General features: G+C 42.3%; 1 protein-coding gene across 1 annotated transcript in view; it reads right to left on the reverse strand.

The window, feature by feature from the left end:
- Positions 1-13,711, reverse strand: part of TBC1D22A (TBC1 domain family member 22A) — a 159,411-nt gene that overhangs the window by 95,551 nt on the left and 50,149 nt on the right. Inside the window, exon 8 of the mRNA XM_054988947.1 lies at positions 9,293-9,407. Within this exon, the coding sequence (XP_054844922.1) occupies positions 9,293-9,407 (115 nt within the window). The remainder of the gene's footprint in view (positions 1-9,292; positions 9,408-13,711) is intronic.

Here is a 13,711-nt window from a genome sequence, read left to right on the forward strand (position 1 = left end):
AATCAAACCCGGCTCTCCAGATTAGAGTCCCACGCTCTTCTTAACCACTACACCAAACTGGCTCCTTTCCTACAAGAAATTCCACAAGGAACACACAGATCAGAAGCTGAATGTATGTGTACACACACACACACACAGAACATTTAGACAAATAGGCTTTTTCATGTGAGTAACAGAGCACAGAACAGAGTAAAAGCTTCAAGAGACTCTTACTTGACTACTCAAAGTATTCGTGTAGATAACCCAGTGCTAATAATTATAAGCAAGAACAGGACTTAATTATACTGCTGCAGAAGATAACAGAAAACCATGGAAGGACATATTAACATTAGGCCACCAATCTCAAATTATATCCCATCTATAATCCCTACTGGGTTCCCAAAGGAGCTGAATCTACAAAGCCTTGAACTACTGTTCTATGCATACAGCAGGAGGGAAATTGAGGAAAGAGAAGTGCCAACCTGAATCCTCAAGCCTGAATGTTTTCTCTCTCCCCTGCGGCCGGTATTCATCAACCTGGGCATGGCCAGGGGCATGAGCCAAAGAGCAGGAGCCTAAGGCCCCTTGGCTCATGGATGACAGCCCCTGTCATCCATGGACTAGCTTGGTGGACTAGCTTGATGGACATCAACCCAGGATGTCTTTTTTTAAAAAAAATATAACATTACATTGAATTTAAACTCATTTAAAAGTGTATTTGTGGACCCAGCATAAAAAGGGATGAGAAGGTCAGGGCAAACCAACAGAAGACACAAGACTACTTGTTGGAATGAAAAAGGCCCCAACGACTGGGTTAAAGCTTATGGAGCCTTGGCATATGTGGACGGGTCCAAGCATCAGCTGACCCTCCTGCCAGCTGACGATCCCCCTCACCTTCTCAGTACGCCTGCTGAAGGGGGAAACTGTTGGATGACAAGAAGCGGGATTCCACATGGGTGCACACCTCTGCATGGATCCCTTGCCGCCTGGGAGTGTGTTGCAGTAATATAAATTAAAGCACACTGCAGTAAAGCAATACACTAGTATTCTGGGTGAACTTCTCAACTTTGCATGAAATGTCTGTGTGTTTTTTCAGAATGTTAGGTAACTAAAACAGGTCCTTTTAATCTCTGACAGCTAATTAAAAATAGAAGAACATTAATCTAGACAGAGTCCACTATTACAGAATGGCCCAATGGTAATCGACCAATTTAACTCTGTCGTTTCTCACAGATTTATAGTTTTGTTTTGCGAGTTGGATATAACATCATTTTTTGGCAAATTAGAAGGTTATACAATAGAAATTATGAATATCTAAGGAAGCATCATCAAACCAAACAGTTTGCTTATCCTATCACATGAAAAGATCTTATATATTTGCATAAGATAACCTATAAGATAAAGGTAAAGGTGTGCAAGCACCGAGTCATTACTGACCCATGGGGAGACGTTGCATCATGACATTTTCTTGGCAGACTTTTTACGGGGTGGTTTGTCATTGCCTTCCACAGTCATCTAGACTTTACCCCCAGGAAACTGGGTACTCATTTTACTGACCTCGGAAGGATGGAAGGCTGAGTCAACCTTGAGCTGGCTATTTGAACCTGGCTTCCGCCAGGATCGAACTCAGGTCGTGAGCAGAGCTTAGACTGCAGTACAGCCGCTTACCACTCTGCACCACGGGGCTTTTAAGATAACCTATAAAATGTGCAAATTCAGATAGTATGTTAGAGTTCTGATTGGAAGAAATCTCATGAGAATCTAGATGAGAATTTTATCTTTGCATTGTATGCTATGGGAATCTGAATACATTTCATAGAAACTTTGTTTTAAACGTAGAGTTAATCAGAAAATGTTAGCAAATCTATTTTTTACTCTGTGTTCCGTTTTTATAGGATTTATATTAATAACCATATATATTTTCATAACTTGCTTCATTAAAAAACTAGGGTGTAATTTCAATAAAGGAAATAAACTCTAGAAAGGTGTCTGTGTACTTTGATGAAAAGGGCAAAGCAAAAAGGACCCTATATAAATAATGTACTGATAAGCAGATTTGTTCAAAGAACTGCCCTATTTGACAGGCCTTACTAATTGCTGAAAGCTATCCAAGAGTCAAAGATAAATCTTTCTTTTGAGACAGTTGGCTCTTTAGTGAGGCGCAGATAAGATAGTCCATTACAAGTGAGAATGTCCCAAAAGCCCCTGAGATGATCATGTCCCTATGTTGCATCACCCCTAGCTCCCGTAACAGGATCCCCAATTATGGGGAAACTGGGCTTACTAGCCATGTTCTCCCCGTCAAGGGATCCCTGCCCAACGCCAAAACCACTCAACCTCAAGTTGTGACAAAATAAGAAATCTACTAGCAGACCCACAACCCCAATGCAAGTTACGGAAATTGAAAGCCACCAAGGAATAACATTGAAAACTGAAACAATTGTGCAGAACACCTCCAACAACGAGCAATGCAGAGAGGGAGGGGTGGATGGGAAGCTGGTCGAAAGCCAAGTGCTAAGGAGTCCTGAAGGCTCTTGAAGATGTACCTGGCCAGCAGACCTGAGGGAAGACTGAAAAGCTCTACTCAGCCGAAGCCAGGTCAGCCCGCTGCTGATTGGCCAGCTGGGCTTTTTGACTTGCAGGCTAACCACGCAACCCCAAGGAGACTGGTCGGAGCTGCCAAACCTCAGAAACAATGGTGGTTGCCATGTGCTGCATCCCCACACCCCCGTGGGCCATAAACCGGAGCCCCAGGTAAGTCTGGGGCTGAAGCTCTTTGGAAACCACTTTGTATCCCTATCAGGAAGAAAAGGAGGGTTAAAAAATATATTTAAATATTTGTCCACTGAATGAACACAATGGAATTTACTTCCAAACAGGGTTATTGGAAGGTTAGTCTTCCAATAAGATTAACCAGAAAAATATTGCCTAGGCAAATGAGGTAAAAGAATGTAGGGTTATACCTGGAAGAAGACAGACCTTAAGCAAGGACCTATATGTAAATACATACATCACGAAAGCTTAAACTCCTGAAAGATTATCTTTTGCTTAGAACACCCTGGAAATATTCACCATCATGATGAATTTAAAGAATAAAAATAAAACAGCAGCCCTAGACTTATATTTGTCCTGCGACTTAATGGGAGCAGGTATTAGGTCACCAAGCTCTTTTCCTGTAAGGGAAAAATGATAGGGAGATGCCAGCTAGTCCCCCTCTATTTGCAGCATCATAAACCAAGTTGTGCAACTGCAGGAGGGAAGGATATGGGAACATCTGAGCAAGGCCGGGGTTGACCACTTGCCCCTCCCTCTTTTGCAGGTAATACAGAGCCTGGGTTGGGCTAGGAAGTATGAGGTCTCGGGCCATGGCTTGCAGCCTGTGGTGCCATATAAATTTTGCCAGCAGAACCAGCACCAGCAGATATGTCCTCATGGCTCAGGATGTTTCAAATTTGACTGAGGGCCTGTTTATACACATTTTGCTTGTAAGCCAGTTGGAGTTCCCAGTGTGGGAGAAATGTAGAATAAAAATAATTATATAAATAACATATCACCTTGCAGAAATTTTATGTTATTTTTATTGCTATTTATAGTCTGCCTTTCCTGCTAAGACCCAAGGCAGATTACACAATTCAAGTCATTATGATCAATGGTCAGGACATTCAATGAACAAATACAATAGGGTATGGGTTGCAGATATTTGAAAACAAGCAGAAATCCAATCACAGTAATGAAAACGTTGCTGAACACGACATCTTTAACAATACAGAAACTACCCAGTAGGAGCATCCAGACAGTATCCAGTAGAACAGTCTAGAGTAGACATGGGCACGAAATGAACCACGGAACAAAATTCCGGACGGAACAGCTGGTTCATTTTCAAAGAAAGGCGTTCCGTGGGTCTGTGTTTTTACAGAACAAACGACTTTTCCCACCGTTCCGTTCTGTTCCTGGTATGGGAAGCCAGACACTTTGCTCCATTCAATCCATCGCCCAGGCAATGGTGGCAGTCTTTTGGTTGCCCCCAACCTGAGGACTCCACGCTTGCTTGGCAGCTGTACCTGCGAACTAGAGAGCTCCCACTCTGGCCCATCCAGCCAGGAAAAGGGCCAGCCCCTCAAAGTAGCTGCCAGCAGACACTCCAGTTTTTGCCATGGTGAAGAGAAAATGACAGAAAGGGGAGGGACCCATGGATCATGCCTTTCTGGGGTTTAATCTCTCTGAAACTTGGGGGGGGGGTGTCTTTAGAGGACAGTGAAGACTAGGTCACCTGCAAATTTGGTGGGTATTGGACATTAGGAAAGTCTTATTTAGTTTGGCTGTGAGTGTGAAGGTGCCCGTTCTGGGCTCCCTTGAACCTCAAACCACTTCAAAACCGGCTCAAGTTTGGCTAATTTGCGGTTCATGTTCCGTGAAAATGAACGTGGTCCATTTTTTCCCTGTTCTGTGCCCATGTCTAATCTAGAGTAAAATTGAACCACTTAGTAAAAAGATTCAATCTGCTACAACAAGCAATCATTCTGAACACTAAATTATCCAGAAATGAAAGATTTAAAATATGGTCCACTAAATTTTGTTCCCACTCATAGGAAAAAAATGGTCTCTCTTGCACTCAGAAATGCATCTGCACAGCTCTGGACAGGAGGAGGCCCAACACAAGAAGGTGATAGCAGTGAGACAGGAATGGAATAAAACGTTGCAGTGTGGGATTGGATCACCCCTCCCCCCCACCACACACACAAACATACAAAGTTGCTGAATCTCAGAAATCAAAGTTACAGCACATTTATCCTGTTTAAAGAACACAAAAAGGCATCTTTATTGCAAATGAGAAAGTCAAAGAATAATGACGAACCCTTATAGAGTTTAACAGACCAGACAACTTGATACAGAAAACAGAAAGCAATCAAATGCAAATTAAATGCAAATAGTTACACGGTCAGCCTCATAAAGATCTAATGCATCAATGTCTTAACTATGATAGCTGCTCGTCTTGTGAATGTCACGCAATTTTAATTTACACTGTGATAGCTGGAGTATGTAAAAGAAACTGCATCTCTGTAATGCGTCTAATAGTAAACACTATGCATTAGTGTATTGTTCAGCCTCAATGGGCCCAACTAAATATTTATCTCTCTCATCACAGTGATACTTTCATTACTATTCTGTCATCAAGTTAGCCTTCGCAGGGTGTATTTGGAAACATTCTCCAGAACTTCCATTAACACAAGAGGAAATCTGGAAATTCTTTAAATCATCAACAAGGGACAATAGATTCTGCTCAAATCCTAGCTGTGCGTTTCACTTTCATTCGCATTATTATTTTGAATAGCCTGGAAATATCTCCTTAGTGGAAGCTTTCATAAAATAGTCATTCAAAATCCCAGCAGAGAGAGAGAGTCTCTCACACATGCTAATAAGACACTGTTACAAATTCTTTCCTTTATTTAAAAGTATTAACGTTCAATAGGTAATGTAACTCAGGCTTGAAATCAAAAACACAAACAAAGCCTGTCACTTAACTCATTTATAAAATTCCTTACCTTTAAAAGTAAATGATATTTTTGTGAAGGTTTTCAAGTTCCAAGAGGCATCAGTTCAAGAGGATGAAAAGTCGATATGGAGTTTAACCAAAATGGGATGGATGTACAAATTTGTAAGATTCAGGCTTATTTTCTTTTCAGAATGTGTGAAGTTTCCTGATTTTGCATACTACACACCTATTTTTTTTTTGCTAGGTATAAAATTCTAGCCTAGTAATATTAGGGAGGAGGAAGAAAAGTTAAATAAAACAGATGGGGACAAGACAGAGCACAGATATTGTAGGTAATTGACTCCTGCTCAAATTAGTGCTGACTATCTACTACTCCTTTATGCCAAATAGACTCCAGTATCATTAAAACATGAATTAAAAATCTGTTTTACAGAACAGTCCACTATAGGAAAGATTATAGCATTCTATTAATGCACCATTCTTGGGATTAGTTAAAAACTCAGCCAACTCAAACAGTGACTATTTTACTTATAATGGAGCCTCTAAACTTGTATCACCAGTACCATGACATTAGCGCCATGACATTAGCATTACAATGAGTTTACAGCCAATCTTCAATAAGAACCTCTGAGAAAATCTGTGCAAAACCCCCTCAATTCTGTGACTACAAAATACAAATCTTGCAACTGAAGGCATCTCAAAAACTGATAAAATTGTCATGGATTCACCTCAGCCTTGTAACTCCTATTCTCTGTGTTTCCTCAACCCTCTCCTCTTGAACTTTGAGATCTGTAGTCTATTACATTGTTTTTGAAGGAATGAAAAATGGAAATTACGGCTTTGAACACTGTAGAATGAGGAAAGATCTGAGGCCCAAGGGAAGTGGCTGACTGTGCTCGTGATGACCACGGTAGATAGCCCTCATCTGAGTATTTTATGTGTATGGTTTTACCATTTTACTCAGGAGCATCCATTAACTATTCAAGTCCTCACTAATATCGGGGGGGGGGATACTTCTACACAACAACCATGCTGGATTCTTTACAAAGACTTGCTTCAACTCAGTGAGAGCCTTCCTCTCTTGAAGAAAAAGCTTCCTCCTCTGGAGAAATGATTTTTCAGTGGAACGGAGTCTATGGCGCGGATCCTATACCTTATTTCTGCTCTCACTTCCTTAGTAGGTTGCAGAGGAAATTTTCCACCTTGATGCTTCGGATATCACAAGGAACTGTGGCTAATGCAACAAACGCTGCTTAATTTACCAGATACACACAACAAATCCCATTTTACACATAAACCCAGAATTGTTAATAATAATATTCGATTTATATACCGCCCTTCAGGATGACTTAACACCCACTCAGAGCGGTTTGTAAAGTATGTTATTATTGTCCCCACAACAGCAAACACCCTGTGAGGTGGGTGGGGCTGAGAGAGCTCTGAGAGAGCTGTGACTGACCCAAGGTCACCCAGCTGGCTTCAAGCGGAGGAGTGGGGAATCAAACCCAGTTCTCCAGATTACAGTCCCACACTCTTAACCACTACACCAAACTGTTTCTTCTCGCCTCTTCTCTGCCTCCTCTTCCTTCCTGCTATATGCTGCAGTCTCTGTGACCAGGTGACTACAAGGGCCTTGCAACTCAACAAACGGTGTGTGAATCCAGATGTCACAACAAGCACTACAGCTGAGATCTGTTTGATGTATTTAGACATCAATTAGCCTGGGTATGGTCAAATCATGGTTAGTGCAGGGGTCTCCAACATGGTGCCTAGGGGCATCACTGTACCCACTGCCACCTTTCCTGGCGCCCACCAAGTGTTTTTAGAAAGTGGTTGGGGCCAGGTATGGCTTTTACCAAGCAAGGCTTCTGATTGGCTGTGCAGGTTTCTAAAAAAATTGTTTTGGCAAAAGCTACTTCCACAGCACAAGGATCTTCACTGTGTGACTGAGAAGTAAGCTGAGGCAGCTGTTTTGTAGCTGGCTCTGCGTCCTGCAGCAGCCATTTTGTGGCAGCCATTTTGCAGCTGCACCTACCACCTGGTGTCAGAATTCCAAATGTGTCCGAAAGCTCGAAAAGGTTGGAGACTCCTGGTTTAGTACAACATCAGAATCTGAATTCAAAGACTCAAGAGACATTAATGAAGGAAACAATACTGTGGTCTGTTGTCAAACCCTTTACCCTTTAAGTTCATAAAATAACAAACTTGCTGCATTTATATTTTGTTGAGAGCTGCTGTAGCATGGTGGTTAAGTGGTTGAACTGCGAACCAGCTCTCTGCTGGTTCAAATCACGCTACTGTCATGAGCTTAGCAGGTGGCCTTGGGTAAGGCACTCCTCTCAGCCCCCGCTCCCCAGCTGTATTGTAGGGATAATAAAACACTATGTTCGCTACTCTGAGTGGGGCACTAATCTGTTGAGAAGAGCTGTATAATAACTGAGCTGTATAAGCGCAGTTATTATCACCCTTCCTCCCAAAAAAGCTTAAATGGGCAGTTTATGACTGCTACACAAAAAATACCAACACTGGGTTATCCAAGGCTCACAACAAATGTCATAACCAATTAGGACTCTGAACTCGACTTTTCTGTGTCCAAGCTCTCAACACTTTCACCATCACAAAATACTGGCTGCCTGTTAAGATAGGTGCTGTTGTCTAAAATAAAAGGTAACAGGATGCTTTAAACATGCTTCTTTCATGCAGATTACTTGTTAAATTTGCAAATGATAGCCATTTTCTTCAAGGGAGATCACCCTGAGCCCCCGTTCCGTCTCACTTCTCATTTACAGCTCAGCATTCAGGCAATTAGCCCTACCAGCTTCACCAGCTGAGAGCGCCTGATCCATTTTTACCCCCCATTGTGCTGCCGAGACCTCCCAAGGCAAGCGCTTCCATCCAGCAAAGACTTATTGGGAACCATGAGATGCACACGATGTAATCAACAGAAAGGCGAGTTACCCAGCCATGTACTCCAATGTGCACTTATCCATTGGTCAAGCACATCAATAATGCTTCTTTCTCCAAGAGCTGCATAACCCCACGTTTCAGTGGCAACCACCAGTCATCGTGTGGCCACTTGCCAATCAATTTTAGAAAAAGCGTATTTTACTCAGGTCTTGCAATGTAAATTGGTGATAAAATACTTAAAAACAAACGTATTTACTGTATTAATTAAATGGCCTATTTAACACGGAATATCAATTCTCTAATCACATCTCATTTCAACTTATTTCAATTAACAACTCCAAAGTATACCAACACAGATCCTACTGTTCTAGGCTCATTAAGAACATTTTCATTATCTGTCAAATGAAGGGGTAAGAGCTGGAAACGGTAAATGCTCTCTAGAGTAGCCCCCTACCCTACTTAATAGATTATTAGAGGCATAGTACTAGTAATTCTCATTAGTGGCTTCGTGTCAAAAAAGGACCTCCAGTGAAATGAAGCAGAGCAAAGCAGGGGTCTCAGCACAAATCAGTAAACCAACGGTCCCTCATCCATTCAAGGGTAATCTGTCCTCTGCTAAACGGAATTGGTCTTCTTCATATATTGACATAAAGCAAAAAAAAAATCTCACCACAATATGCATACATCTACACAAAGGAAGTAATGTGTTAGTGATAGATACATGGATCATGGTTTTAAGAGTCCACAAATACATCCTTGAAATGCAAAGCTGTTTTTAATACATTTTTTCCTGATAAGTTCCATTTTGTGACGTGAGGTTAACATCACAAAAATGTGCTTAAGTCGCTCATCAGGAACAGATACACTTCAATCAGGGTTCAGTAACATGAATATTAATGTGATTTATTTTACCTGCATATTCTCCAGCGAAGACAACAAAGAAAGGAGTAACCAGATCATTAATGCCCTGAACGTATCCACTGGCTGGATGACGTATTGCCCAGATGAACAAAATTCTTTCAAAGATCTGGCAAAAGAGAAAATGAAGAGAAACATGAAGCAACATGATAACAAGGCATAACACACACAAAGCATATTCAAATGTAAGCAAACGAGCATCAGCAAGCGCAACTATCAACCAGCATTAATTCAGTTTCTTGGTAATTTAAGGAAAATATTTTCAGGATTACTAGCAATGTGTTAATTGTATACAAATTAAGTTACACATTGTAAAGAAAAATGCATTTTCAGTACAGTAAAATTTGCTTTCCTGCCAACATTTTATGGCAGCAATACAAATAGGTAATTTAGACAAAACCAGGGCCTTTGCACACAACCGGAGGGATTTTTGACTTTTCTTCATTGAAAGAAATCCCCCCTGCCGGAGGGATTTTGGACTTTTCTTGCCAGAGGGATTTTGGACTTTTCTTCATTGAAAGCAATCCCCCTACCGGAGGGATTTTGGACTTTTCTTCATTGAAAGCAATCCCCCTACCGGAGGGATTTTGGACTTTTCTTCATTGAAAGCAATCCCCCTACTGGAGGGATTTTGGACTTTTCTTCATTGAAAGCAATCCCCCCTGCCGGAGGGATTTTGGACTTTTCTTCATTGAAAGCAATCCCCCTACCGGAGGGATTTTGGACTTTTCTTCATTGAAAGCAATCCCCCTACCGGAGGGATTTTGGACTTTTCTTCATTGAAAGCAATCCCCCTACTGGAGGGATTTTGGACTTTTCTTCATTGAAAGCAATCCCCCCTGCCGGAGGGATTTTGGACTTTTCTTCATTGAAAGCAATCCCCCTACCGGAGGGATTTTGGACTTTTCTTCATTGAAAGCAATCCCCCCTGCCGGAGGGATTTTGGACTTTTCTTCATTGAAAGCAATCCCCCTACCGGAGGGATTTTGGACTTTTCTTCATTGAAAGCAATCCCCCCTGCCGGAGGGATTTTGGACTTTTCTTCATTGAAAGCAATCCCCCTACCGGAGGGATTTTGGACTTTTCTTCATTGAAAGCAATCCCCCTACCGGAGGGATTTTGGACTTTTCTTCATTGAAAGCAATCCCCCTACCGGAGGGATTTTGGACTTTTCTTCATTGAAAGCAATCCCCCCGCCACACCAAACTGAACCTAAACCTCCACTTGAACTCAAAAGCTGTCTGCCATTGGGAAAAGAGGCGGGGTGGGTGGGGGGGCTGCTGTTTGCGCTCCTTTGAGTGATAAGAACTAACTGCATGGTTCCTTTAATCATGGATACTATCAGTCCTCTCCTACATCTCTAACTCCTTATATTTTTGAGAAATGCACGTCACAATACCACAGGAGATTCATTTGTGTGTCTCAAAAATAACTCCAAGTATATGCTTGGACAATACACAGAAATTAAAAAGGGGGGGAGCAGGGTCAAGGAAGCTTTGCCTTCATGAGAATGTACCCTGCAGAATGTGGCCTCATAACCTGAAAAACTTAGACCTTTTTTCTTAACTCTTATGACTGCTGCAGAGTAAGAAAAGCCCGAAAACAAGTTACCGTTTCTGCTAGAAATGCCAGATTTTCTGTACACGGTTTGTTGTGCAATAAAGGCACACCTTTGTTGTTGTGGGTCTCTAGCCTGTGTTTCCACTGAAAGGCATATTTTCCAGATCATGAAAAGCTCAGTACTTAAACGTGTGTAACATTCCCCAGACATCTCATTCCGGGCGGTTTAAAGGAAAGTGGTTGCAAGAAAGCCACTGGTACAGAGTGCATAGAGAGGGATTTGTGACTGAGACAGTGACAGGGGGAAAGGCAGAAGGGTGCCACAACTTGTGACACAAGCCAATGGCACTGTGGGACAGCTGGAGAAGGAGGAAGAGAAGAATCTGGCCCGGCAGAGCAGAGAGTGGGTGACGTTCTGTTAAGTTGCAAAGCTGCATTACTGAGCCGGCGCAGAGGCACAGAAGTATAGAAAGCACACGTAAAGGCTGCAGCCAAACTGTTGCAGCCAAGCAGTGACAGGAACTAATTTACTATGTTTACAATCCACTTGAAACAGCTTTGGTAAATACATAGAGCATAAAATTGGTTGAGGATACTGGATACCCCCTCCCGCCCCCCCACGTTTTACACAATTATGGCAGTCATAATTGCTTATGTCTTTTTCCAGACAATAGAAATGTGGGCCAAAAGCTGTTCAAAAGCTTCAGCTAAATCTTACATTATCAGATATGCAGAACTAGTACTATAAAAGAACCCACATTTTCAGGGTAAAATTAATAAAAGGATTTTTAAAAAAAGCGATTAATTTGATCCCCAAATTATCTTCCTTGACTTCTGGCAAAATATAAACGTTCCAACAATCAGGCGTGAATTAACTGATAGCTTACTGGTGGTGGCTAAAACACTAATAGCAGCAAGATGGAATTAGAGAAGTATCCCAAATGTATTGTCGAAGGCTTTCACGGCCGGAGAACGATGGTTGTTGGGGGTTTTCCGGGCTGTCTTGCCGTGGTCTTGGCATTGTAGTTCCTGACGTTTCGCCAGCAGCTGTGGCTGGCATCTTCAGAGGTGTAGCACCAAAAGACAGAGATCTCTCAGTGTCACAGTGTGGAAAAGATGTAGGTCATTTGTATCTACTCAGGAGGGGTGGGGTTGAGCTGAGTCATTCTGTAAGAGTTTCCCAGGGTGTGGAATGCTAATGGCGGGAGGCTTCACTGTATCCTGAGGCGGTTCTTTTGCATATGGATTGGTGCTTGATGTGCTAATCTTCTCTGCAGGGCTATTGTCGGGTGTGGAGTGTTTTGTTGGCCTGGTGTTTTTCAGAACTGGAGCCCATGCTCTGTTCATTCTTAAGGTTTCTTCTTTCCTGTTGAAGTTTTGCTTATGCTTGTGAATTTCAATGGCTTCCCTGTGCAGTCTGACAAAGTAGTTGGAAGTGTTGTCCAGTATTTTGGTGTCCTGGAATAAGATACTGTGCCCTGTTTGAGTTAGGCTATGTTCAGCCACTGCTGATTTTTCAGGCTGTCCAAGTCTGCAGTGTCTTTCATGTTCTTTTATTCTTGTCTGGATGCTACGCTTTGTGGTCCCGATGTAAACTTGTCCACAGCTGCAGGGTATACGGTATACTCCTGCAGAGGTGAGGGGATCTCTGCTGTCTTTTGCTGATCGTAGCATCTGTTGTATTTTTCGGGTGGGTCTGAATACTGCTTGAAGGTTATGCTTTTTCATAAGCTTTCCCATCTGATCAGTAATTCCTTTGATATATGGCAAAAACACTTTTCCTGTGGGAGACTGTTTTTCTTTGGTTGTTTGATTCATCCTGGGTTTGATTGCTCTTCGGATTTCATTTCTGGAGTAGCCATTTGCCTGAAGTGCGTGGTTTAGATGATTAATTTCCTCATTGAGAAAGCGCGGCTCACATATCCGTCTTGCACGATCCACTAATGAAAACATTAGTGGATCGTGCAAGACGGATATGTGAGCCGCGCTTTCTCAATGAGGAAATTAATCATCTAAACCACGCACTTCAGGCAAATGGCTACTCCAGAAATGAAATCCGAAGAGCAATCAAACCCAGGATGAATCAAACAACCAAAGAAAAACAGTCTCCCACAGGAAAAGTGTTTTTGCCATATATCAAAGGAATTACTGATCAGATGGGAAAGCTTATGAAAAAGCATAACCTTCAAGCAGTATTCAGACCCACCCGAAAAATACAACAGATGCTACGATCAGCAAAAGACAGCAGAGATCCCCTCACCTCTGCAGGAGTATACCGTATACCCTGCAGCTGTGGACAAGTTTACATCGGGACCACAAAGCGTAGCATCCAGACAAGAATAAAAGAACATGAAAGACACTGCAGACTTGGACAGCCTGAAAAATCAGCAGTGGCTGAACATAGCCTAACTCAAACAGGGCACAGTATCTTATTCCAGGACACCAAAATACTGGACAACACTTCCAACTACTTTGTCAGACTGCACAGGGAAGCCATTGAAATTCACAAGCATAAGCAAAACTTCAACAGGAAAGAAGAAACCTTAAGAATGAACAGAGCATGGGCTCCAGTTCTGAAAAACACCAGGCCAACAAAACACTCCACACCCGACAATAGCCCTGCAGAGAAGATTAGCACATCAAGCACCAATCCATATGCAAAAGAACCGCCTCAGGATACAGTGAAGCCTCCCGCCATTAGCATTCCACACCCTGGGAAACTCTTACAGAATGACTCAGCTCAACCCCACCCCTCCTGAGTAGATACAAATGACCTACATCTTTTCCACACTGTGACACTGAGAGATCTCTGTCTTTTGGTGCTACACCTCTGAAGATGCCAGCCACAGCTGC

The sequence above is a fragment of the Eublepharis macularius genome, chromosome 9 (genome assembly GCF_028583425.1).
Source record: "Eublepharis macularius isolate TG4126 chromosome 9, MPM_Emac_v1.0, whole genome shotgun sequence".
In the NCBI taxonomy this organism is placed as follows: Eukaryota; Metazoa; Chordata; class Lepidosauria; order Squamata; family Eublepharidae; genus Eublepharis; species Eublepharis macularius.